Genomic DNA, 26,867 nt, shown 5'->3' with positions numbered 1-26,867 from the left:
CGCGGGGCTTCGGAAGTGAGCTCAACAAAGCTCAGTCGAAGCTCAAACTTCAGCAGCAGAACAGAAGTTCTAAGAAGGAAAAAGAGAGAGTTCACGAAGATGCCCTCGTCTCCTTATACTGCGAAGAAGAAGAAACAGTGAAGAAACTAGCCGTTGCGTCACAATGGCTAAAACCTCGATCGATGCGTGGACCGATCAGTAACATCTGATCGGTCTGCATCGATCGTGGAAGAAGCTTCGCTTGTTCGTCCCCGATCGGTCCATGGACCGATCAGTCCTCTGATCGGTCCACGGACCGATCGAGAACTTCTGATCGTGCCGCAGACCGATCGGAAGAAGCTTCGCTCGTTTCGTACCTCGATCGTCCACGCATCGATCGAACTCTGATCGATGCGGGGACCGATCAGGCTTGGCCGATCGGTCCCGGATCGATCGGCCCCTCTGCGCCCGCTCTGTTCGATCGACTCGATCGGTCACCGATCGATCGATTATCCTGAGGCTATCGATAGTTCTTGATCGGTCACCGAGACCGATCGAATATTCGAGTATCATCGATCGATCACGGATCGATCTAGTTCATGGTTTCGCCCAAACCAAGTCCAAACCAATATCCGGTCAATCTTGACTTGTTGGTACTTCATTCCTAGCATCCGGTCCTCGACCTGCTAGAATTCTCCGCCAAGTGTCGGTCAATCCTTTGACCTACTTGGACTTTCCTCAACACCGGATGTCCGATCATCCCCGATCCATCGATTTTCCGCATGGCTTCACTCACGGACTTTCACCGCTTCACTCACGTGATTTCACACCGCCTAACATCCCAGCTAGGACTTTTCCCGGCTTCACTCACGGGACTTTCCAACCGCCTAACGTCCGATTAGGACTTTCCCACCGCTCGCTTCACTCACGGGACTTTCCACATCGCCTAGCATCCCAGTTAGGACTTTCCCACTGCCTGGCTTCACTCACCAGGACTTTCCACACTGCCTAGCATCCCAGTTAGGACTTTCCCACTGCCTGGCTTCACTCACCAGGACTTTCCACACTGCCTAACATCCCAGTTAGGACTTTCCCTCGTGCCAAGCTCCCTGCTTGGACTTTCCGCGTGCCAAGCTTCCTGCTTGGACTTTTCCCGAATCACGGTCAACCAGATCAACTTTGACCTAAGGTTGCACCTACAATCTCCCAAACACCTATTCTTGTCAAACATCAAGAATACAACTCTCTTCTCGTCAAACATCGTCAAACATCAAAACACAACTCGAGTCAGGTCAACTCGAGTCAGGTCAACCAGGTCAACCTTGACCTAAGATTGCACCAACAGTACCAACGGTACAAGATGAGATACCACAAGAAACTGCAACACATGTCACAAATGATGCACGATTACAAGTAGTGTCACGTCATAGTGGGAGGGTTGTTCGACAACCTGATAGATTCATGTTTTTGGGAGAGTCTTTGGACTTGATCCCTGACAAACATGAATCTAATCCATGCACATATGATGAAGCACTCAAAGATAAAGATGCAGTATCTTAGTAAAGTGCAATGAACTTTGAAATAGAATCTATGTATTCTAATCAAGTCTAGGAGCTTGTAGAACCACCAAATGTTGTAAAAGCCATTGGATGTAAATGAGTCTACAAAAGAAAAAGAGGGACAGATGGGAAGGTGGAAACCTTCAAAGGAAGGCTTGTTGAAAAAGGGTATACTTAGAAATAGGGAATCGATTATGAGGAAACCTTTTCGTCGGTAGTCATACTTAAGTCTATCTAGATTCTTTTATCTATTGCTGCTCATATGAATTATGAGATTTGGCAAATGGATGTCAAGACAACTTTCCTTAACGGAAGTCTTGAAGAAAACATTCATATGAAGCAACCAGAGGGGTTCATTGCAAAGGGCAAAGAGTATCTTGTTTGTAAGCTCAAACGGTCCATTTATGGACTGAAGCAAGCTTCAAGATCTTGGAACATCCGATTTAATGAAGTAATCCAATCTTATGGATTCATATAGTGTCCGGATGAATCTTGTGTATACAAAAAGAGTGACAAAAATGTAGTGGTATTTCTTGTACTATACGTAGATGATATTTTACTCATTGGCAACAATGTCAAAATATTGTCAGATGTAAGGGTATGGTTGTCCAAGCAGTTTGCTATGAAGGACTTGGGAGAATGTGGATATATTCTTAGGATCAAAGTAATAAGAAATCGTAAGAAAAGAATGTTGTGCTTATCCCAAGCTTCATATATCAATACTATCCTTGCTTGTTTTAGTGTGCAAAACTCTAAGAAAGGTTTCTTACCTTTTTGGTATGGAGTACCCTTATCTAAAGAGATGTCTCCTCAGACATCAAAAGAAATAGAGGACATGAAGACAGTTCCTTATGTCTTGGCTGTAGGAAGCCTAATGCATGTGATGCTGTGTATGAGATCAGATATCTGTTTTACCGTGGGCATGGTTAGCAGATATCAAAGTAACCCAGGACCGGGGCATTGGACTGCCGTAAGGCATATATTAAAGTACCTAAGATGGACTAGAGATTATATGCTGGTTTACGAGGCAGATGATTTGCTCCCTGTGGGTTATATGGATTAGGACTTCCAATCAGATAGGGGCAATAGTAAGTCAATCTCAGGGTATGTGTTTACTTTGGGAGGTGGGCCATAGCATGGAGGAGTTTTAAGCATAAATACATTTCAGACTCCACCATGGAAGCTGAGTAAAGTGAGGAGAAGTTGTTGTCGTCAAGATTGCATCAGAAGATAACCTGGCAGATCCTTTCACTAAGGCCCTTCCGGCGAGAGCTTTTGATGGGCATGTTGAGGGGATGAGAATCAGATGTATGACAGCATATATGACAACATAGTTTTTTAGTATAAGTGGGAGATTGTTAGGATGTATACTAAAAGCCTAGCTTTTTGTATGAACATTTATTTTGTAATAAAAATCACATTGGTTAAATGTCTGCATTTAGTTAAATGTAGTTGCCCATTTAATTTATATTATAGATAACATGGTGTGTGGTGTCACACAGAAGATCATGTTATTAATTCCTTATAAATTATAAATAGTAGCTTACAACCAAGATGGATTGGGCAAACCATTGGAATGGTTGTAGTGTAATTTGGTACTAGTTTATCTTGACTATAAAATTACACTAGTACACTATGTGTATATTGAGCAGGACCATTTGAAGTTGTTCCTTTTATACTAACTGTATAAAAGAATATAACCTCTGTTATTATGGATGTGCATACTCTTAATTCCAATATAATAACAAGCACACATACTTAGTATTTATTTCTTTAATTTATCAATGGGTGAGATTTATTCGTTAAATCAATAGGCCCGATAAGTTGGGAAATAATATTATTTATATGGTGTGTTGTTGATTATATAAGGAAACTGTGTCTTAGTTATCTAGGTTGATGATGTCTCCTTGAGGAGCTCATAAGGATTGCCATGTAAACCCTGCAGGTGGACTTAGTTCCGACATGACAATGAAGTTGAGTGGTATTACTCTTGGAGCTAGATATTAATTAAATGAGCTGTCAGCAACTCATTTAATTAATGGACATTCGATATCTTAAACACAGGGAGATGAATGCACTCATGATAAGAAGGAGCTCATAATGTAATATGGAATTGGTGAGGTAATTCAATAATAACTCTTTAGTGGTATGAGTTATTATTGATGAACTTGAGTTGTGTGTTCGGGTCGAATACAGGGAGTTCAAACTCATCGGGAGACCAAAATCAATTCCTCCTCTCGGTCCCTATTGTAGCCTCTATAAAGCCTTGTATCCACAAAGTCCACTTCTTACCCAAGTAATGGGTCGGACACATCCTTGTTTGGTACAAGGGGGTCGACCAAGTAGCACAGATGGGGAGTGCATGGTTCTGTGACTGAAAGGTCCAGGGGTCGATCCCCGGGGTGTCACTGCCTAGGGTTAACGTCTCCGCCATGCACTTTCCACCTGTGTACCTGCATTTACCTCCCTCCATATCCGTGGGACCGGCTCTAGGGGGGCCGCTGATGTGGCGGTTCCACAAGGGGGTCGACCAAGCATTAGCTTGGAGCACAAGTAGTGGCCGACCAAGCCTTGCTTGGTGCCCAAGCAAGGGGTCGACCATAGCATGATAGAAAAGGAGATTTTATTTAAAATTAAATTTTGATAAAATCTTTCCTTTTTTGAAGTCATCCATGATCTACATGATTTTAAAAGAGAGTTTTAAATTTTAAAATATTTTCTTTTATAGCTATCTACAAAGGATTAAAAGAGAGATTTTAATTTTGTTAAAATCTTTCTTTTTTGTAGTTATCTATAATGTTTAAAAAAGATATTTTAATTTTGATAAGACTTTCATTTTTTGTAACCATGATTTAAAATAGAAGCTTTAATTTTAATCTTTCCTTTTTTTAGTCTTCTATATTGTTTAAAAGAGAGAGATTAATTTTAAAACTTTCCTTTTGTAGCCATCACAATAGGAAATTTAAAAGAGAGAGATTTTAATTATTATTAAAATTTCCTTTTTTACCATGACCAAGGATTATAAAAGAAATGTAGAGGGTGCCTTACAAGATGTAGAAAAATCTCTCAAAAGCTCCTCTCTTTTCCTTGGTGGTCGGCACCCCTCTCTCTATTCTTTCCTTACTTGTTCTCCTGGGGTCGGCCACTATTTTTAGCTATTCTTCTTCTCATCTTGCTTGGTGGCCGAAACCTTGCTTGGTGGCCGAAACCTTGCTTGGAGGGGAAGAACATAAGGGCCGGCGGTTGCTTGGAGAAGAAGGTAAAGAGAAGGAAGTTTCCTATTTTGGCATTCATTTGGTCACCGAAACTTGTACGCAAAGAAGTGGTTTGGGTGGATTTCATCTTGGTAGATCGTCACCCACACGACGTCCAAGAGGAGGAGAGGAATACAGCAGAAGATTAAGAGGTCTTTGTTTACAAAAAAAGGTATAACTAGTTCTTAATTCCACAACGAAACTAGTTTTTCTTTGTATGGATCCTGAAATACCAACACAAGAAGCTAGCGATTTCGTGTTTCATTTTTTGTGTTTCGATTTAGTGTTTTGATCTTGTGCTTCTATTGAGATCTCTGTAGTTAAACCTAGGGTTACTGTAAGAAGTTTAAATATTCAATTTCTTTGAAAGACTTTGTCTAGGAAGTGGTGGATGATCACATACCCAAGAAGGTCGAGTGTCTCGCCATGTTTAACCTGGAAGTCAACCCTTGAAATAGATATTTAATCAACTTCTGTAACATGGGATGAACTTGGATTAATAATGTTAAGTATCGTTTGCAATCCAAGTTTTAACTACTGAAGAACACATGAGTTGAACTTGAAGTACAAATGTTAAGTTCCGTTTCCAATTCAAGTTTAACTCATGAGGAACACATAGGTTGTTAAGGAAGTTCTGTGCTTGTACAAATTTTTGTACAGGGGAAGCAGAACGGAATTCCAAGTAGCGACCAATCTGTTGTCAAAGATTTTGGGGACTTAGCTGAATTTAAAATTACACAGAATTTAAATTCAACTTACAATAGAGATGACCTGAGCGAATAATCTCGGGCTGCCAGCAGGGGTTGGTTTCTGCCAAGTGATGAAGGCAGTCTGTAAAGTGTGTTGGTTGCTACTCGGAATACCGTCCTAGTTCCCCTGTACAAAAATTTGTACAAGCATAGAACTATCCTAGCTACCCATGTGTTCTACTAAAGTTAAATTTGGATTGCAAACGATGCTTAACATTATTAATCCAAATTTTCCTTTAGAAGTTAAACTTGGATTGGGAACGAAACTTAACATTCTTACTCCAAGTTCAACCGATGTGATCTTCCTAAGTTAAACCATATTACAGAAGTTATCAAATATCTATTTTTAAGATCGGCTTCCAGGTTAAACATGGCGAGGCACTAGGCCTTCTTGGGTATGAGATCATCCACCACTTCCTAGACAAAGCCTCACAAAGAAATTAGATATTTAACTTATTACAGTAAACAAGGTTTAACTAAGAGACCTCAATAGAAACACATTATCGAAACATGAAATTGAAATGAAAATCGATAACAAAAACAATAACTAAAAACCGATAACCTCTTGTGTTTGGTTTTACAAGATCTATACAAAAGGATGAACTAGTCATGATGCGGAAACTAATAACTAGTTATACCTTTCGTAGCTTATAGACCTCTTGATCTTCTATTGTATTCCTCTCCTTCTCTTGAACGTCGTGTGGGCGACGATCTTCAAAGAGGTAGTCCACCCAAGCTTCTTCCAAAGCTTCCAAGATCCGGCCACCAACTATCCTCCAAGGGATGCTAGACAAGAGAGCTTCCTTCTCTTATTCTTCTTCTTCAAGTAACCAGCCACCAAGAGATCACCACCAATTGATGTCGCCGGCCTCCAAGAGAGAAAACAAAAGGAGAGAAGAGAAAGAGCAAGGGCCGGCCACCAAGGAAGAATAGAGAGGAATAGAAAATGTGTTATGAGATGAGGCACCCTCTCCTTCTCTTTTATATTCCTTGGTCTTGTCAAAAAAGAAAAGTTTTATAACAAAAAATAAAACTTCCTTTTCTCCCATGACATGGTTGGCCACAAGCTTATGCTCCAAGTAAGGAAAGATTTTAAACAAAATTAAAATCTCTCTTTTAAAATCCCTTTTGTGGATAGTTATAAAAGAAATGTTTTATAAATTAAAATCTCTCTCTTTTAAATCCTTTTATGGATACCTATAAAAGAAAAGATTTAAAATAAAACATGTTTTACAAAAAGGAAAGTTTTATAACAAAAATTAAAATCTTTGTTTCACATTATAGATAACTACAAATAAGGAAATATTTCAAATCTCTCCTTTATTCCTTTGTAGAAAGCTATAAAAGGAAATATTTTAAAATTTAAAACTCTCTTTTAAAACCATCATAAAAGAAAAGTTTTTAACAAAATAAAAACTCCTTTTATTTCTTTTTGTGACCAATCTAAAAAAGAAAGTTTTATATTAAAATCATCCTTTTAAATCCTTTTAATGGATCTCTATAAAAGGAAATATTTTATAAAAAATAAAACTTCCTTTTCTTCTTGTGTGTGGTCGACCCCTTACTTGGGCACCAAACAAGGCTTGGCCGGCCCTATCTTGGGCTCCAAGATTAGCTTGGCCGACCCCTTGCTTGGTCTCCAAGCAAGGCTTGGTCGACCCTATCTTGGGCCTTAAGAAGCTAGGCTTTTGGGTGGATATAAGACTTTATAAATAAGAGGCTACAATAGGGGCCGAGAGGAGGAATTGGTTTTGGTCTCCGATGAGCTTGAGCTTTTCATGTTCGCCCCGAACACTCAACTCAAGTTCATCAATAATATCTCATTCCACTAAAGAGTTATTATTGCACTACTGCACCAATTTCATATTACAATATGGGCTCCTTCTTATCATGAGTGTGTCAGTCTCCCCGTGTTTAAGATATCGAATGTCCACTAATTAAATGAGTTACTGACAACTCACTTAATTAATATCTAGCTCCAAGAGTAGTACCACTCAACCTTATTGTCATGTCGGACTAAGTCCACCTGCAGGGTTTACAGACAATCCTTATGAGCTCCTCAAGGGGGCATCATCAACCTAGATTACTAGGACACAGTTTCATTCCATAATCAACAACACATCATATAAATAATATCATTTCCCAACTTATCAGACCTATTGATTTAACGAGCTAAATCACACCCTTTGATAAATTAAAGAAATAAATATTAAATATATGTGCTTGTTATTATATCATAATTAAGAATACATACTTCCATAATAATAGAGGTTTTATTCTTTTATACAGTCAGTATAAAAAGAAACTACCTCAAAGAATCCTGCTCAATACACTCATAGTGTACTAGTGTAATTTATTAGTTAAGATAAACTAATACCTAATTACACTACAACCATTCCAATGGTTTGTCTCATTCCATCTTGGTTATGAGCAACTGTTTATAATTTATAAGGAACTGATAATATGAACTTCTGTGTGTCTCCTCACACCATGTTATCTATAATATAAATTAAACGAACAACTACACTTAGCATAAATGTAGATATTTGACCAATGTGATTCTTATTTCAAAATAATTATTTATAAAAAATTAGACTTTTAATATACACTCTAACACAATGTTGATAGAACGAGCTGATCGGCCAAGCAGCATGAGCAAGCACAGCAAATCAGAAAGGCTGACCGAGCGAGCAGGCAAGCTTGGTGAGAGGCAGGCCGGGCAATTTGGTATCGGGCGGACAGACAGGCTGCCCGGGCGAATGAAGAGACCGGCCGGGAAAACTGACCGAGGCATACGACTAACGCAGTTTCCTTGAAACAGATTCGCCCCACCTCCAACAATGCTTCGAGGTTTACTTGGGTTGTCTGTTTCCCAGGATACAACAGGTTGACCATGAACCCCACCAAGCACTGATGGCCACAGCGAACTGAGTGGCACCCGATCGCTATCATGGGCACTTTGCCGAGCAGGAGTTGCACGACAGAGGAGGGGAATGAGATGGAGAGCATCTGCTTCTTCTTCGATGCGTGTGTGTTCTCTGCCTGTGATCACAATCTCCTTATATAGGAGCTCAGATCAACGACAGCATTAATGGTCGATTAATGACCATTACTTTGCCAAGCAGTGAAACACCCACCGTTTCACTCATTATCGCTCGATCATTTGATTCTGCATTAATTTTGGCTTTAATGCATCAGTTACACAGCAACAAAAAGGTTTATGTGGAAAAATGTTGGTTGTTCCCCTTGGGCAAATTTTGCCCTTACACGAGTCAACATGGTTCAATGCAATTCAGGCCCTGGATTTGCACCCTCCTGCACATCCACGCGTGAGAGAGAGCCTCTCCCCATGCATTTGTTCACATCTTCAATGCATGTGAATCAATATAAACCAACTATCATGCCATGAAACTCCCAATGTGGGACTAAAGTCTCATTCACAATGGAGCATCTTTTCTCTTCCACCTCTTCTTCATTCACTTTTATTCAACAAGAGACACTATAAGAAAAAAGTTAAAAGATAATATTTTTTATGCGTTGTCTATGTGACTGAAAAATGTTATTAAAAGCACTGTTATTAAAAGTCTGTTTAAAGACCATATATAAAAAGTGTTGTCATTTTTAGCAAAGATGACATTTTTTAATGGATAAAAAATATTATCTTTTTTAAAATATAACTTTTTAACAAAAGATATAAATTATTATTTTTTCTATTTACAAAATCGTTATCTATTACATTTACACCACGAATTGCTTAATTAAACCTTTATTAACACCAATTAAAATATCATGAAAATACAATTGATCAATTTTCTTATTATTAAACCAGAAATATGTCATACAATTCAAATAAAAATTATGTAGACATAATCCACAAACCCTACATACTAGACATACATATTAGTTCCAATATATTTTGCTTCTTAGATTGAATTTTTCTTAGAAATATATGAGTACCATTCTTGGCAAAATAAAAACCTCACTTTCAGTTTTCCATATTCATTTGCGAGGAAGAAATTATAACATTATAATTAAGATGAAGCAGTTCACATAATCCATACATGAAATTATTATATTATAATTAAAATGAAGCAGCTCATATAATCAATACATTAAACCCAATGAATATATTTGACAAAGATAATAATCTAACAACAGATACAACATCTATATATTAAACTCAAGACAATAAGCAAGCTCATATAATTAATATATTAAACTCAACAAACATATTCTATATTTTTCAACATAATCAATACATTAAACTCAACTAACGAAATCAAGAGTGAGCAGCAAAGTAAAGTCATTCTCATAAAGACAAGCATGAGTACTGCTCCATGGCATGGGAAATAGAGAGAATCATTCTAATATATTAATTTGAATGAAATATTCACCAAATCTATACAAAATTTGTAGTAACTGCTCCTAAATCCATATCTTAACTATCTAACTAGTAAATTTGTCAACTAAATAGAAAAAAATTATCATATCTTAAATTTGTAATACTTGATGGATCATTTTTATCATCGTATCAAATAAATTTATAATGATCCTTATAAGTAGTGCCTAAACTCTAGATCTTAAAATTGTAACAAAATTTTCTTATAAAAAATCATAATAGAATTTTATTACGTAAATTCAACAGATTTTTTCATTCATATATAATATTTATGGTATTTGTCTTCGTATAAATATAAGTTATTTATCAACAATAAACTTGAAGACAAATTATAAGGGTGTCTGACCAGTTCTCATCCATATGGACTAGATCGCGACTGTGGATTGAATCGTGAAGACTTGTTTTTGTCGATATCGATCGAATCAATAATAGTGACTAGATTCTCAAACTTTCTTCTTCGTATTTAAGTTCTCAAATATATTGAATTATTATATTTGTATATGAACACACAATAATTGAAATCTTTGTTTTTTTTTGTTCTGTTTGCCTTCTTTAATCAACGCTGTGATTCTTCTGCCACGCAATAAACAACAGACCGTCCCTGCAAAGGAACACTATTCTTATTAAAAATGGAGAAAATGAAAATAAAAGAGCTGAGTTGTCTTGTTGCTCCGGCTCCGCCTCCGACTCCGTTAGCGTCACCGTCGAAATCGTCGCGTCGCCGCTCCTCGGAGAGCGAGCTTCTGTCGGGACCACCCAACGGCGACGTCAGGCGTCACCCAAACATTTTTTAAATATTTTAAATAGGGAAAAAAATTAAAATGGACGTTCTAAATGAACAGAAATATTAAATTGGCACTTTTTTCTTAAAAAAATATTAAAAAAAAGTCGAATGACCTCCTGTTATTATGAAAATACTCCTGTATTTTATACTATTATAAAAATTACCCGCTAATTTTTATAATACATACAAATTAATTGGCACCTGTTACATGTTATAAAAGTTATATGTTAATTTTTACTTATTCGATCATTTCATCTAAAATATAATAAATATTATAGAGTCTCATTGTTTGATTTATTTATTAAAATATTATTTTAATTAACACTTATTTTTCTTTAATAAAAAAGAATACACTCATCTGATTTAATTTTTATCCATTTAAATAAATAATAGTTTGACCGAGGCGTCCGATTTAACAGACAGTTGTTGTCTTATTCTTTTTTTTTTTTTAATATTTTAAAAGTTTTGTTTTAATATGTAGAAAGCTTTGTCTGTTCTGCAAGCTCTCTGTCGAGCTGCAGAACGCCGCGACCTTGAAATATTCACTTTGTCGTTTCAAAATTAAATAAATAAAAAATAATAATAAAGTTATTATATTGGGTAAATAATGCATATAGTACTTGTTGCAAAAAAAAGTACTGGTTCCTCTAATATTAAATAATCAAAATTTGGGGATCCAATTGAGAAAAAACAGATTGGAATAAATAAATAATTAATTAATAGAAGGGAATGTTATATTTAATGCACCAATTATTTGGCGATGAGTAGTAAATGGCGGTAGATTCTTCGTATTGTACTGTTTGTTTTTATGCCTACCACTGCCAATTTATTTATGAGCTACACATATTTTATTATTAATTATTAGTTGAAAAAAATTGTTTTTAATTTTTTTAATGATAATAAAAATAAAAAATGCTCTTTTAATTTGGATGTAAATTAAATATTCGTTTGAAATATTTATAATATATTTTAATTAGACTGATCTATTTTTTAATCATTAAACGTGCATAATTTTAAATATATTTAAATTGACCTGCCACCGATATTTCTAGATTAACGTGTTTGATGAGACCGTTGAGCAATAAAACCACCAAAACTCGCTAAAATAAAAATAAAAAATAAAACAAATATTAGACGCATTTAATATTATTTTGTCCAAACCCAAACGCAAATTAAATGCAACAAAAATAAAAACATGAAATCCAAAAGAATCCTGTCGAAATATTAAATGTTGTTTATGAATTTAATATTTAAAAAAAAAATCAAATTTGAATAATAAAAAATATGAAGTGTTTTAAAATTTCGATTTTGCCACCACCATCACAATGTTAATGTGATAGAAGAGCCTAGAGAGAGAAAGTAGGAGAGAGAGTAGAGCTACAGCTACGCATGAATGGGGAGCCGACGTCTCTGCTAACGCTCTTCGTTCCTCGATTCCTCCGCTTCATTCCCCTCCTCGATTCCTTCCCCGCTGCGCTTTCCCTCACGAGACATAGCCATGAAAAGTGGCGGGCAAACGAAGCCGCTCGCCTAGCAGCATCGGAAGCAGAGGAGGAGGAGCTGGAGAAGAAGCAGCGGGTGCTGATCTTAGCTGATCTTTCCAGTATTGGCGAAATCCCTCATTGATTCTTCCAATTATGCGAGGTATTTATCGGCATCCTGTGATTTGAGCTTTTTCGATCGGGTTCGCATCTCAAGATTGGAGCTTTGAGTCCGCTTCTTGAGTTGGATGGGTTTTGTTTCTTCGGAGATTTTTTTTTTCTTCAGAAGAGAATGAGTTGTTGAACCATTGCTGGTTCTCGCATTCCTATTTTAGTGGAAATCTACTTTTCCGTTGAGTGGTTCTTCCTTGAAATGTTTGAGCTCTTTCCCATTTTCTCATAAGAAAAACATGGATTTTACCCGTGTTGGTAAACTTTGGGGGTTTGTTTTGATCTGCCGAAAACAAGATGATTCAGATTGAGTTCTTGGCGTCTAAAAATTTCTATTAATTTTACCAGTGTGCGAGTCTTTGCATTTTGCTGAGTGCGATTTGGATCTTCGTCACTGCATAATGCATATTGCTTCTCGCCGTAATTTGGTTCTGGCAAATATGTTTTTCCATTTTTTTTTTTTTTTTGATGATTGATTTGTTCTCGTATGGTTGATGGCAGGTTCAGTTCACCTCTTTTGATCCCTTGATGTTCCAACAAAAGATCTCGTTGCGCCTAAACTGAAAATGTCAGGTAGTCCTTTGCATTATCATGCTAATTTCTGTGGGAAAAAATGAGAAAGAGAAAGAAGAACGAAATCAACATTCGGAATCGTTGTTTTTTCACTAACCAGTCCTCTGTGCAGATTTTGTTGGAGGCCCATTGAACTACGAGCAGAGAAAAGAAAGAAAATCAGATGCGGAGAACTCTGAGGAGGAGAGACAGCGAACAAGAATGGGGGCCCTTAAGAAAAAAGCGTTGAATGCTTCCTGTAGATTCACTCACTCTCTAAAGAAACGAAGGAGAAGGAGAGTCGACTTCAGGGTGCCTTCGGTTTCAATCGAGGATGTGAGAGATGCTGAAGAGGAGCGAGCAGTGTACTCATTCCGGCAGCAACTCATTGCCAAGAACTTGCTGCCTAATAGACATGATGACTATCACACACTGCTCAGGTTAGAATCATTTAAGATATGTGATGATCTTTAAGTTCATGTGCTCAGGTCATATCAGGATTGTTAAGTATTGTTTGTTAAACAGATTTCTCAAGGCCAGAAAATTTGACTTGGAGAAAGCAACCCATATGTGGGCTGAGATGCTTCAATGGAGAAAAGAATTTGGAACTGACACAATTCTGGAGGTAAGATTGTATGTTTTCGTCAAGAAATCCAACCATGCACGAAATAAGCATCTACATTGAGATGGGTACTATACCTTGAGTAACATAGAAAATGACTTGAAATTTCAGTTTGTTTTGTGCTTAAGCCTCTGCCATCTTGTTTTTCTTGTAATGCCTAAATCTTTGGCTCAATTGGTCCATCTTGTGCTTGTCGTAAAGTTTTTTTTTATTGTTCGATCATATGTAACACTGCTCTTCTTTTATGTTCTTTTCAATTTTTGTGCTATCAATGGGGAAGGTACCAAGTGTGTTTCCATGTCAGAAGGCTTAACTTGGCATGTGTGATTGGTTTCTATTTTTTATTATCTATTGGGAAAGAATTGTTTATGGATACTATCTGATAGATTATGCTACTTAAATTTATTGTGTAGAACTTCGAATTTGAAGAACTCGATAGAGTCTTGCGCTGTTATCCACATGGATATCATGGAGTTGACAAGGAGGGTAGGCCAGTTTACATAGAGAGGCTTGGGAAGGTTGAGCCAAATAAGCTCATGCATATAACCACAATTGAGCGGTACTTAAAGTATCATGTGCAAGAATTTGAGAGAGCTCTGGCTGAGAAATTTCCTGCATGCTCTATTGCTGCCAAAAGACACATACATTCATCGACCACGATTTTGGATGTACAAGGCGTGGTATTTTTCTCACAATGACAACTACCTTTTGCTCTCTTCATTTCCTTCGGATTAGTCTTATCCACTGATGTTCAATTTGTCGTCAATGCAGGGCCTGAAGAATTTCAGCAAGACAGCCAGAGACCTGTTACTCAATATGCAAAAAATAGATGGTGATTATTATCCTGAGGTATATTCTAAGATGCTTTTCAACGCACTTTTAGGGTTCATAATTTTCTTATGATTTTAGTTTTCACAGACACTGCATCAAATGTTTATCGTTAATGCTGGCCATGGTTTCAAGCTTCTTTGGAATACTGTAAAAGGCTTTCTTGATCCCAAAACTACTTCAAAGATACATGTAAGAAAGTGTATCCATCACAACAAATTTATTTGACTCTTTCTTGGGTCTTCTATTGTGTTCTCAAGTCTGGAGATGCAGGTTCTAGGAACCAAATATCAGAGTAGACTTCTTGAAGCAATTCATTCAAGGTGTTCTTGAGCTTATGTTTTCATGTATTATTTTCTCTACCTTGCGAGGTTTAATTCTCTCATATAATAATATGCATGCAGTGAACTTCCTGAATTTCTTGGCGGTACATGTACATGTTATTATGATGGAGGATGTCTTAGATCTAATAAAGGACCTTGGAAAGATCCAGTCATAGTGAAGGTAGGATCTCATTTTTAACTGCAAAAGCAGAACCAACCAAATTTATGAAGAAACTACAATCATTTATCGGCTGAATCTTTGTAGACTGAGAAAGTAATCTAGTTTTAACCTTATTTTCACACATAGCTTGTGCAAGGTGTTGATGCAGACCACTTGATGGAAAGCAGACACAAATATGACGGAGAAAAAATTTCAATCCCTCGTAATAGGCTGAACTCTTTGAAGGCATGATTATGAGTTTTTAAGTCTTCTAACTAGTTGATCTCAAAAACCTTTTCCTTTCAACTTTTCTTCTTATAATGACAGGAAAGAGATAGTGATACATCGGCGGCTGAATCAGTTTCTGAGGTTGATGATCTTGGTTCTCCTGTCATATCAACGTCCGCTGAGGATACTTTAGTTCGTAAAGAGGTTAGTTTGAATTACATGACTGGTAATTGGTACTAACATCTCACTTTTTATTCAACTTTGTGTTAGTACTCATCTAGCTCAAGTTAATAAAAAGGTTTTAACTTATCTGAAATAAATATCAATTGTGAACCCTGAATTTTGTCTAAGAGAGTAGAGGGGTAATTCATGCATGACCTCCTTGAGTGCTTCATGATCCTCTAGATAACAATTGAACCATCAAAGAAGATCGGTCCACCATAGGATCGGATGATGGTGGAACAAAGGTGGAAGCTTGTAGCATTTGCATGTATACACCTAATAGGTGTGGAAGGATGAGCCTCCAAAGATCTGGATTTTTCTGGTCCATCTCAGGAGGGACAGTGTGAAGGAACATGATGGTGAGTAGCTTGTCCAAGAAATTCTGCATGACTCTGACATCTAAAGTAACCTGAAAGATGTCTCTTAAATCAATTGCAAAAGCTTAGAAGTGACCTCTGACTGATATGAGTGCTTGTGTCTGATTGATGCAATTGGAGGAGATTACTAATCATGTTGTAGGATAAAGAGATGCTACTTATATGCAGGTCTCTAACTTGTGTCCAAGTCTCGTAGTTGGAGAAGAAACATTAGGAGATGCTCATCATGCTAAGATCGATAGACTAACAAAGGATCATAAAATAATTAGACATCAATCCACAAATCCACATGCACTTCCTACAACCTTCACTTTGTGATTAATTTTTCCGTCATTGGATTTGGCAGGTTGGGGAGGCAGATTTGATCGCTTATCATAGCTGTGATGAACAATTTGTCACGATCGATAAAGTTGTTGATATTGGTCAAGCTGGATCCCTGCTTGATGTGTGGACAGTGCGAGATCTTGCATGTGGCTCTGCAAATGCAGTTTCAACTTCACTTGGTATCGAACATTTTAATCTACTTGACTGAATTATCAACTACTTTTTCTAGTTGTGCTAGTACTAAATGTTTGCTACTTCAGATCACTTGCGATACTGCTAAGATGCACATAATTTGTGCTTATAGTCAATGTCAATGTCTCATTAGTTCTATTTCTAGCTCCCTATTTTTCTTTGATGGCCTTGTAAATGTAGAGTTATTTCACCTTTTCAGATTCACCGAACACCATCGCTGAGAGGCACAGCATCAAGGATAATGCAGGAGAAGGAAAGCTACACACTCTTGCAAGAATGTCGGTTGCATTTCTCATAAAAATGCTATCCTTCTTTCCTATGTTAAGGTCTAGACAGGATAGCAGATCAGAGAATATTCATCTGTCAAGCGAATTGGACTTGTCACATAAAAAGTACTCTGCTACTGCAACCATGATCAAAGATGCTACTGCTTACATGGAGCGCCTTCAAAGGGTGGAATCGATTTTAAACCAACTTACTAATAAGCCAGCTGAGATCCCTCTAGATAAAGAGCGCATGATATTGGATTCTATGGATAGGATAAGATGTGTTGAGTTTGATCTCCAAATGGCAAATAAAGTAAGTATTTACTCCCACAACATATCGATAGTGATTTAAACTATTGACTTTTGGTCTATTGGCTTCTTCCTAGCATTTTAAATGAGAGTACAAATAATTTTCTTTGCAATGAAAAGTGAATTACCATGGCAATCTCAATGCTTTAGGATCCAGCACAACTAGTGTAGTGATTCAAGAAAAAATAATCAAGCTGCTGTCTTTTTTTTCTATAAAATTACATGATCTATGTGGACATTTAGCCTGACAATCATAGTTCTGCAACTTCAGATTTAAGAAAAAATTATCAAGCTGCTGCCTTTTTTTCTATACATGTTTGATTTGGGCTCGTATATTTGCTTGCTATGGAATTCAACGATTCAACTATGATTCTTTTCTTGTGCGTGTTTCTCTTGGATCTTGATTTTGTTTTGTTGGCTACCATGTTTAAATCACTTTGTCTTCGTTCAGGTACTGCAAGCAACAATGATGAAGCAAATGGAGATGGAAGCAACTTTGGAGGCTATGAAAGATTCTATTGTCAATGTAAGTTGAAATGACATATGCAATATGTTTACCTTGTCCACAACTTGAAATGATGATCGATTTTGTAAAAAAAAAAATATTTGTGAAAAAATATTGTTGACCAAGTGAGTGTAGTATGAAGTTTTCGGAAGAAGGGATTGAACAAAGAACAAGAGATGACACAAAACTAAAAAAAAAAAACGCTAATGAATCACTTGAATTACTTGATAGGAGTTTTAGAGATTAAATTTTTTAAGTAGAACTAGAGCTGAATTTTGAAATAGATTTCAATGGTAAGAAAATAAGTAACAGAATTGTTAGGACAGATAAGAATTTTTGTGGAGTTTTAGATATATGAACTGGATTTTAACAAGCATGTCTTTATGTTTCTTTGCAGAGGAGAAAGTTTTGTTGATCAGGGAAAGACTACTACATCCTTAAGCTGATGAGATTTGCTCCCGAATACTCTCATACAGTCATACTTTGCACTCTCAAACGGATACACGAGATCATTTGAGCGATGAGCTCAGGGAAGATGACGATCGATGTGGTATGGCAAAGGAGGAGAAGGAAAAGAAAAAATCAAAAAGGAAAGGAAAAAAAGCTGCAAAAGTCAGAGCTATTCTTGTGCATATATTGATTGCTACAAGTGTTCAGTTACTTGAATGTTGTTTCCACTGTCGAGTTTTGATGTGACAATAGGAATTTTATGGCTTCACTGAGGAAGCTGGCTCTTTTGTAAGGATAGCTTATCTTGTTAAGGTAGTTTTGCGATGCTTGAACAGTCGTCTTCTGTGGAGTTTGGCCATTGAATTTCTCGAAATGATATGTTCTGTTCTTTTTCCAGGAGAGGAAAAGATAAGCAGCCAGAATGCATCTATTATCAATGGTGTGTTTGGTTTGTTCGACTCACTTGACTTGTTCGATCGGTTCGACCCATCAGGAGTTCCTAGTTCACTTGGCCTATCGAATGCTCAGCCACATTTAGCTTGTCATGTCCAAGTAAGTCTTCCTCAGTTTGTAAGCCCATAATTTGGTCAGCTAGAATTATCAATTCGGCTTGACTCATTTGATCTGTTCGGCTCAACCAAACTTGTTCGATCGGTTTAACCCATCAGGAGGTGTTCCTAGTCCACTTGGTCTGTTAAATTCTTGACCACACTTGGCTTGTCTCGTCGAGCCTAGCCTGCTTGGTTTGTTAGCCCATTTGGTCCACTCACACTGTTGGATTCATTTGATCAAATCGTTTGACTTTGACTAACCATAGGTTCTCTTCCCGTCGTTTGACATTGACAAACCGTAAATCTTCCATGTAGATTCTATAGTAATATAATACATTTAACTCTCCTATGTCTTTACCTATTTCAGTTGTATTATTACCTCTTCCTTGTTCTTTCTCTACATCACTCGAAGTAATAAAAAAAAAAACATCAAAATTTGAATCTCAAATGGAATAAAAATCAAGTCAAATTTTGAATGATTTACCTGATTGGCGAACTTAGAAGAAAATCATTTACCTACAGAATTAATCGAGGGAAATCAGAACACATATATTATCAAAATAAATAAATAAATAAATAAATAATATATTCAATGCAATAGTAGAATCACTACAGCTTGACTTTGACTTTGTATATTGAAACCACATGATCTAGAAATTGAATGATGAACTGGTTATAAGAAAGTTAGGGGTGTAAATGAAAGTCGTTCATGAATTATTCGAAATTTGATTCGATAAAAATTCGCTTGAGCTCGTTTAATAAAACTCGTTAAGATAAATAAATCAAGCTCAAATATCACAATATTCGGTTAGTTAGCTCGTGAACATGTTCGTTAAACTCATGAATTAACTTTTAAATAAAAAATAATAATTTTAATATTAAATTTATAGATTTTACCCACTCTATTTATGAAATATATAGATAAATATATTAAATTTATTTATTAGAATAAAATTATAAATTTTAATAAGAATATTATAACTTTCTCTAAATATATAATTTAATTTTTAATGAATATTTAAATTTATAATTTATATTTATTAAATTTGTTTAGGTTCGATAAAAATTCAAATAAACTCGTGAATCTTGAATATATTCATTAAATAAAATTCAAGCTCGGCTCAATTATAAACGAATCAAACTCAAATATTCAAAAATTCAGCTCGACTCCACTCGATTATATCCCTAAAGAAAGCAAATAGACCTTTAGTGGGGTTATTAAATTGAACCGACTTAAATTAAATCACATTGATCAAGATACAGTGTCGACATGAGCTAGCTATAGCTAGCTAGCTATTACTAATTGGAGTATAAACTTTTTATGGAAAATATTAAACCTCCGAGTTTTTATTAATCAAAAACTTTTGTTTAGAAGTAAAATTTAGAATTGATAGAAGGGCAATAAAATAGTTGGAAGGAAGGGCATTTAAGGGAAGAGATAAGAGAAAATTTTGGAAATATTTTTCCAATTTCAACAAATCGAAATCTTTAATTTAATGGAAGGCGATCTCCTGGCGGCGATCGGACGGCCAGGATCGCTCCGGATCGCGCCTATGATGGGTTTCCAAAACAAACGGAGCGCACGCGAAAGCGTATGTAACGGGCATGGAGGTTGGAATCGGCGTATGCTGCTCCGACTCAATCGCCGGTGCCGCCGTGGAAGTCTCCTCTCTTGTTCCGGGATCGAGAAAAGGGAAGGCGGAGAGCCGCCAGCTGAGGCCACGAAACCCAGCTCGATCCATCAGGTAAGCTAACGGCCGGAAACAGTCCGCCTGAGCTCGATCGGAATTAATCTCGTCTTCGGATTCGTCTCTCCTTTCCAAAAAGCCTCCTTTTTCACTGAATCGCAGCTTAATGCTTCTTAGCGATCGATTCTGTGGAGAAAGGCGGCTCCTTTCGTCTTGGTTTTAGCTGTCGGAGCTGGGGTTTCGGTTTCGTGGTGTGTTTTTATTGCGCAGTTATTGTTCTTCAATCTTGCGCGGATTGAGTGGGAGGATTTTTGGTGTGGGATTTTTTGCGGCTTTTGGAGTTTCGGAAACTGATCGGAAGGTGTTGTTTCGATTTCGCGAGCTGAAAGATTAATGGTTGTTTCGGTTCATGGCGGCTTCTTTCACTTCTTTGATCTCTTCTGTGTTTGTGTTTGTGTGCACTCTCGCGCAGGGGATCGTTGATGGGAGCTGAAGCCATGGAGGAGAATAGCTGTGCTACTCATCTCAGGATACGAATCAAGCCCCTGACGAAGAAGACGCTACCGCCGGCGGAGGCGGCGGAGGGCTCCACCTGCCCTGAGTGCGGGAAAAGCTTCCCTTCCGACAAGGCCCTGTTCGGCCACTTGCGATGCCACCCGGAGCGCGACTACCGCGGCGCTGCGCCGCCACCCGCGGCGAAGGACAAGAATCCATCGCCGCCGCCGCGTGCTCCGGTGAAGCGGCCGACCGCGAAGAGAGGGCGGAAAGAGCTTGATTTTAGCAGCGAAGACGACGGCGGAGGGAATGACGTCCTTGAAGCCGCCGCCGCTGCCTCCGCCGCTACGATCTTAACTTACATCGCCGCCGGGAAGAAGCTCCCAAGATCGGATTTTGACGAGCTGGATGAGTACGTAACGGAGATTTCGAGCTGCAGGAGGTCCAACAAGGCGAGGGTTGAAGATCTAGAAACGCAAAGCCTCGAGTTCGCTAGCTCCTCGTCGGTTACTGCCAAGGACCGACGTCGATACGTCTGCACCATATGCTTCAAGACCTTCTCTTCTCACCAAGCTCTGGGCGGACACCGAGCCAGCCACAACAAGACGGAAAAGACTAACAACTCTACTAGTAACGGCCTCAAGAAGGCCGAGAACGACGCGGCGGCGGCTGCTGTGACAGAGCACCGGTGCAAGAGCTGCAACCTGAGCTTCTCGAGCGGGCAGGCGCTCGGCGGTCACCAACGCCGTCATTTCCACGAAGCGGCGGCGCAGCAGGCCACTCATCGAGCTTCCACGTCGCCATCTTACGATGGGAGCGCGAGCCTGGGAACCCCGTCGCCGGCGACGTCCGGACGGTCGGAGATCGATCTCAACCAGATGCCGTGCCTCGAATCAGAAGAAAACTGAATTAAAAGTTTCCTGAATAGTTTTATATTTATATATATTATATATAGCATTTGGTTTAGCATTGCTTAATATTCTAATCAATTTTGGATTTATAGATCCATGCATGAAATATTACAGACTTTTCTTTTTAATACCCATCCAAATAAATCAAATCGAAAGATATATTACTGCATTTAATTAATTGTCATAGAAATCTAATTTTCATAAAGATCAATATAATATGGTAGCCATAGATGATTACTCTAAACGTCATTGAGCTAGGATAAATATTCTTGTAATTTTTCTTCTTTCAGATAATGTGAGATCGTCTACCATCTTACCAGTGGTAAAAGACGAATACATGACATGAATACGTTTATCCCAACACCCTATCAGTCCGATGACTACTAACCTTTGGAATAACGATTATCACATAAGGAATACATTTATTATCTTACAAGAGCATTAAGATGGGGGCATCACCAGGCTCGGCTCCAATATAATATAGTAAGTTTAATGGTAGATTAGATTTTTTTTTTAATGATGCTAGCAATTGTAGAAGTATCATCAGAGAATCTTGTTATCACTTTGTAGAACTATACGAGTTTCTTTCCCTTCGTAAGAAACAAGGGCGAAAGTTGTATTTATTTTGGATGCGAAGATTACACATGGAGAATGAAGCCGTATCGATGTGTAGATCTTTCTCAACTCCACCTCGTCTTCCATCCAAGTAAACACTGTCTAGGAGGGGTGGAGATAACGGTCGAAACTAGGGATGGTAATTCAGTCAGCAAAACGTTTTCACCAGATCGACAGAAGTGAATTTGTTTGTTCCGCCATTAAAATGGAGGATTATTATACACAATATAGTCTTGAACTTTAGGGAGGGAAGAAGAGAAGCAAACCGGGAGACATGGATCAATCGATCTGTTGCATGGAAACGAGAAAGAGTTCAGCGTCTTCCTGAGGCCACTGATTCTGCGGAGAAGAGATACCGCACACGAGAAAGAACAGAGTCATGAGCAGGGTCGTACGGATGATCTTTCGATGGAATCTCCAAGATGGCGGGCACGGGATTATTGTAGCTGTCGACTAGGAAGCGGATCATGTTCGCAATCTGAAAGAAGGCAAAACTCAGATCAATCAATGACATTGCTAGCAGAGAATTGAGTAATACAAGTGTCCATATCAATGGAAGTCATTGGATAGATCAAAAGAATGCACCATGCAAGGATGAAATACAAAGAAAAAAATGAAACAAACATATAGGACAGTTACAGCATTAAAAAAAAATCTCTTTTTAAGTGATTGATTTTCATTCTTTGTTGAATATACTTGGATCTTCAAGGAACCCAACATTTTATATATGAACCAATGAAACACTAGAAACCATAAACAACTTACATATTGGCTGATTAAAACAACAGCAATGTCCTCCCTTGAGGTGAACTCTTTAAATGCATCTTCTATTGCCTTCACAGTTGTTTCTGAAACGAATCGATCAAATGCAACTTTATTATTTACAAGAATTAACAAAAATATATAAAAATGAGGAAAGCAAACAAAAAGGGAAGGGAAGCAAGTTTGATTTATGCAGGGGGTGATTATTCACAATTGTGGCTTAACAATTACCAAAGGAATGATTATCTACCAAACCACAGATACTACTGATATACGAGATGAACATGAAGATTCCAAGAATGTTGACGAAGGAATAATACCATCGAAGGAAAAAGAATTAGATATTTTGTAGATCAAAGAAAAAAAGAAAGTTTTATCATATGAAGTACACTTTTACAAAGCATGCACAACATTGGAAAAGTTGAAAATTTGCTACTAGGATACAGTCACCATATCCTAGTTTTTTAGGTTTAAACATTCTCAAAGACTTGTCAGCTGCAAATCTGAAGCTAATGGATATGTATATTGGCGAATTGTTTCATAATCTATCAGTAGAGTAGAATAGTCAAAACATCTTTTCAAAAACCAGTTAAATATGAGGCCCTTGGATCTTCTAACTGATACAACTTTCTATAGACCATGAGTTTCAACAGACGCAATTGGTAATAGTTGAATGATTGGACAATCTAGTTTTTCAATTATTTTTTAGATACACAATGAAACTTGCATATTGGTGATAAAAATGATAGCATGGTAAAAATAATTGGGATATCAATCATTCATAAATGGCAGAAAATAGAATTATGAATCATCATAGGCTAATATATAAAGTTAAATTCCTACATTTGAAGGGTCCTACAGTGACAGCAGAAAAAAAATTGAAAGAAAAAGAATTTCGATCTGCTGAATCCACCAACGTACTTACTTGAGTCCACAATAAGGTAATTTGTTTTTCGCCGAATATCAACATTCCCAACACCAGCGAGCAAAAAACCAGTGACAGTATCCTAACATGTAAGCAACAAATGCCATCCATTTAGATCTGAATTTGCAGAATGATATAATACCATAAATAATTGGCACAATAATTACTAGTAGATTAGCAACATGTCGTTCCATCACAAGTTCAGCTTGGATGGAAAAAAATATTATATATAATAGTGATCTTGCAGGCTTGCAGCAAATGCAACTTTCTGAAATATAATTATTAGTGCATTTGATCAAAACAGCAAAGTTTAGATCTTTTGAATGTCAACAGATGATATGCAGAAGTACACATCCAATTATACATGAACTCCATTAGTTGAACTAGTCTCTATTCTTATCGAATGAAATAACATGTAAGAGGAGTACAAGAGTAAACAAACAACAGTTATTTCAAGAGCTTGCTAGTTCAATCCCTTAACATTTACCAATTTTGTTTCCCAAAAAAGAAGCTATGATCACATGCAAGGCCAAAAATGAGATTGAATGGAACTTTAAATTCCTTGATATGATGTAAATGGTTATCTTATTTCATGGCATCCATAACTAAACAGAACCAAGAATAACTACCACATATTTGCAAGTGAACCAATTTTATAACGCTAAATTAAACATTACAAGAGGAATGATGAAACCTTCGAAGCACATATTTGCTAGTAGAAATTTTGTAAGACATTATAATGTAGAAAGATATCATCTCTTTCAACTTAATAACACAAGACAACAAGCAGACGTAGAAATGTGATAAGCTTGCTAGTGTTTTCACAGATAACTTCTCCACTTTGTAGTATAGCAAGCTAAAAGTGCTCAAAAGTCAAAGAAATGCACGCCTAAACACCTTCTCAAGTACTAACGGCTTCAAATTCTTTATATAAATTCTCCATTTTGGAAATTGTCCAATCCATATCTGTTAGATATCTGGCTATTGCCTACTCTTTCCTAATTATTCAATTATTTTCTAAAAGAGTGAAGAGATTTGGTAAGTGCACACAACACATTGATCAACTGGTAAACATGTGTACCTCATCGGCAATCATAGCTATAAGGGCAGAACTATTAGTCCGGATCTGAGAGCTTCCAGCCATTATGAGAAACCTTTAACAGGCACCTGTATAAGCTAAAAACAGTAGATATAAAATTAAAAAGAGGGAAACATAAATGAGGAAAGCATAAATACTCCTGGCCAACTATCAGGAAACGTTTGAACCTCTAACATCTATCATGCAAGCAAGACTGATAAAACCCTGCTGAAATAATCGAAACTCTCTACTAATACAAAAGCATAGAATAATTTTCAACCTGAAACAAACTTATCAATGTAGCATTTAAAACCAATGGAAAGCCCCAACCCAAATGCCGTATGCCCGTCATAAAACAAGACGAACAGAATGGAAGACTCTTTGAGGCGCTGCAATCACAACCGTACCAATTCGTGTTTCTATCAAGGAAGCTATCAAATCGTCGATCGAACATCTTTCAAAGATGTATATCGCACAGGTAGCCAAACAATTCCTACCGAAATCCGATGTCGAGTTTCATCTGATACGCATACTTTCTATAAAAAAAAAACAAATCTTTCTAAAAAGTATTCAATCAAAATGAACAATTGATCTGGCAAATAAGCATATGGTGACCAAAATCGCATCCGGATTGAAAACATAGCGTTAAACCTAGCTTTGTGGAGAGATTAAAAACCGCCTAACTTCTTCAGTGAGATCGTTCCGAACCGATCGATCGATCGATGAGAAATCAAATTCTTGAAGGAGGAGGAGGAGAATACTCACCGTCGCCTCCGCTCGGTGACGCTCCCTGATCGCCGTCCACAAGAAAGAAAGAGAGAGAGAGAGAGAGAGAGAGAGAGACTGGGACGAGATCACGATTCATAACGGGTCGGACTTTAATCTGAATGATCCGATATAATTTACCTCTTCGGAGACGGTTAGTTAGGTACTAACATGAGAAGTTCCTAGAATCCGTTTAAATATTTACTGTAATTTGCTGCCACGTTTTGGGCCCAAAGTGAGGCTCCCGTGAAAATATATTTTAAATTTAAAAAATTCAGTAATTTTTTTTTAAAAAAAATCTCTATTTAGGAAAGAATTTTCCAATTTTTAAATCTCATTAATGCACCAAATACGTTTAAATAGTATTGGAGTTATTGGTGTAGCCATCCCATAAATATGCGAGAACCACATGAGTCCACCGCTCTACGATCTCCTCCACTGCCTCTGTGATTTTTTTTTTTCCAACGATCGACTTAGTATATAGGGTAGCAAAAGGTAAATATACTTATCTCTGTAGTCCGTCTTAAGATTTACATGTAAAAAAATAAATCATAATAATTAAGAATACAAAAGACAGATGGGATGTATTTATATATATTATAGGAATTTAAGCCTGACTTAATATATATGGTAAAGATGAATATATTCATCCTCAACGTCTTCGTCAATCCGTGTTTTAGGATCAACATAGAAAAAATAAAAATAAATCATAAATAATTATTAATCTTTGGAGTAATGACTTAATATATATGATGAGCACATGAATAGTGATGAATAGTGATTAATTGTAATAGTGTCTATGATAATTTCATTTATATATTTTCTACTATCTATTAAACCTCCCTCCATAATATAATATGGGTCAATATAAGAGCGTTAACGGCGCTGTTCCACATGTTTTGGTGGTAAAATATTATTTTAGGAATACTTTTTGTTATTGGAATCATTAATATATCTTCTTTTTATTAATTATTAAAATGCATCTTATTCTTTTTTATCCAAATTACTTGTCTTGAACTATAATGTCTAAATCATAGTCCATAAGAACGTGATTTTGATTTTAAACCCGATCGATTTAAAGTCAAAATTGAATCAGTCAGGATTAAAGTGTAAGATTCTATTAAAAATTCTTGAAATTTTTATAGTACATAATTAATAATTAGTAAAAATATCTAAAAAAAATATTTATATATAAATAAATTAATAATTTTACATGTACATATAATAGTCAGCATTCGACACCACATATGGCATTATTATCTAACGTACATAATAATAATTATTTTATAGACTAATTTTAATAGAAAATTTTTCAAAGAGACATAACAAATTGTCGAACAGGG

General features: G+C 36.9%; 3 protein-coding genes across 5 annotated transcripts; 2 read left to right on the top strand and 1 right to left on the bottom strand.

Moving 5' to 3' along the window:
* The first annotated feature begins 12,049 nt into the window (after positions 1-12,049).
* Positions 12,050-18,323, top strand: LOC122030814 (phosphatidylinositol/phosphatidylcholine transfer protein SFH13-like). 2 transcript variants are annotated; one of them, XR_006125625.1, is made up of 16 exons: positions 12,050-12,368; positions 12,878-12,949; positions 13,062-13,368; positions 13,454-13,553; positions 13,964-14,230; positions 14,322-14,399; positions 14,469-14,570; positions 14,652-14,701; positions 14,783-14,882; positions 15,009-15,107; positions 15,189-15,293; positions 16,035-16,191; positions 16,404-16,783; positions 17,231-17,305; positions 17,682-18,046; positions 18,132-18,323. XR_006125625.1 is itself a non-coding variant. In XM_042589863.1 (15 exons), exons 2-15 carry the CDS (start codon positions 12,943-12,945, stop codon positions 17,697-17,699), a joined length of 1,845 nt encoding a protein of 614 aa, XP_042445797.1. In that variant the 5' UTR covers positions 12,050-12,368; positions 12,878-12,942; the 3' UTR covers positions 17,700-18,062. The 2 variants fall into 2 exon arrangements, 1 of the variants encoding a protein (XP_042445797.1); XM_042589863.1 differs by lacking the exon at positions 18,132-18,323 and having other exon boundaries at positions 17,682-18,062.
* A 2,028-nt stretch (positions 18,324-20,351) lies between these two features.
* On the top strand, positions 20,352-21,376 carry LOC122002552 (zinc finger protein 36-like). Its single transcript, XM_042557756.1, has one exon. It carries the CDS (start codon positions 20,456-20,458, stop codon positions 21,374-21,376), a length of 921 nt encoding a protein of 306 aa, XP_042413690.1. The 5' UTR covers positions 20,352-20,455.
* Positions 21,377-22,112: 736 nt separating this feature from the next.
* On the bottom strand, positions 22,113-25,627 carry LOC122030792 (V-type proton ATPase subunit F-like). 2 transcript variants are annotated; one of them, XM_042589851.1, is made up of 5 exons: positions 25,525-25,627; positions 24,763-24,857; positions 23,682-23,763; positions 22,760-22,842; positions 22,113-22,472 (listed from the first exon to the last, which is right to left on the bottom strand). In XM_042589851.1, exons 2-5 carry the CDS (start codon positions 24,823-24,825, stop codon positions 22,308-22,310), a joined length of 393 nt encoding a protein of 130 aa, XP_042445785.1. In that variant the 5' UTR covers positions 24,826-24,857; positions 25,525-25,627; the 3' UTR covers positions 22,113-22,307. The 2 variants fall into 2 exon arrangements, with proteins under 2 accessions (XP_042445785.1, XP_042445786.1); XM_042589852.1 differs by having other exon boundaries at positions 24,763-24,848; positions 25,525-25,591.
* Between the last annotated feature and the right edge of the window lie 1,240 nt (positions 25,628-26,867).

The sequence above is a fragment of the Zingiber officinale genome, chromosome 1A, assembly GCF_018446385.1.
Source record: "Zingiber officinale cultivar Zhangliang chromosome 1A, Zo_v1.1, whole genome shotgun sequence".
In the NCBI taxonomy this organism is placed as follows: Eukaryota; Viridiplantae; Streptophyta; class Magnoliopsida; order Zingiberales; family Zingiberaceae; genus Zingiber; species Zingiber officinale.
Note: the sequence above shows the minus strand (reverse complement) of the source record. Positions and strands in the feature narration are given on the sequence as shown.

Bases quoted from the DNA above. Each gene is read 5' to 3' on its own strand.
- LOC122030814 (XM_042589863.1), top strand. The intron at 16,192-16,403 runs GTATCGAACATT...TCACCTTTTCAG, and splicing joins TGCAGTTTCAACTTCACTTG to ATTCACCGAACACCATCGCT. The intron at 16,784-17,230 runs GTAAGTATTTAC...GTCTTCGTTCAG, and splicing joins ATCTCCAAATGGCAAATAAA to GTACTGCAAGCAACAATGAT.
- LOC122002552 (XM_042557756.1), top strand. From the start codon at position 20,456: ATGGGAGCTGAAGCCATGGAGGAGAATAGCTGTGCTACTCATCTCAGG.
- LOC122030792 (XM_042589851.1), bottom strand. From the start codon at position 24,825: ATGGCTGGAAGCTCTCAGATCCGGACTAATAGTTCTGCCCTTATAGCT. The intron at 22,843-23,681 runs GTAAGTACGTTG...GATTCGTTTCAG, and splicing joins TTACCTTATTGTGGACTCAA to AAACAACTGTGAAGGCAATA. The intron at 22,473-22,759 runs GTAAGTTGTTTA...GCCTTCTTTCAG, and splicing joins TTGTTTTAATCAGCCAATAT to ATTGCGAACATGATCCGCTT.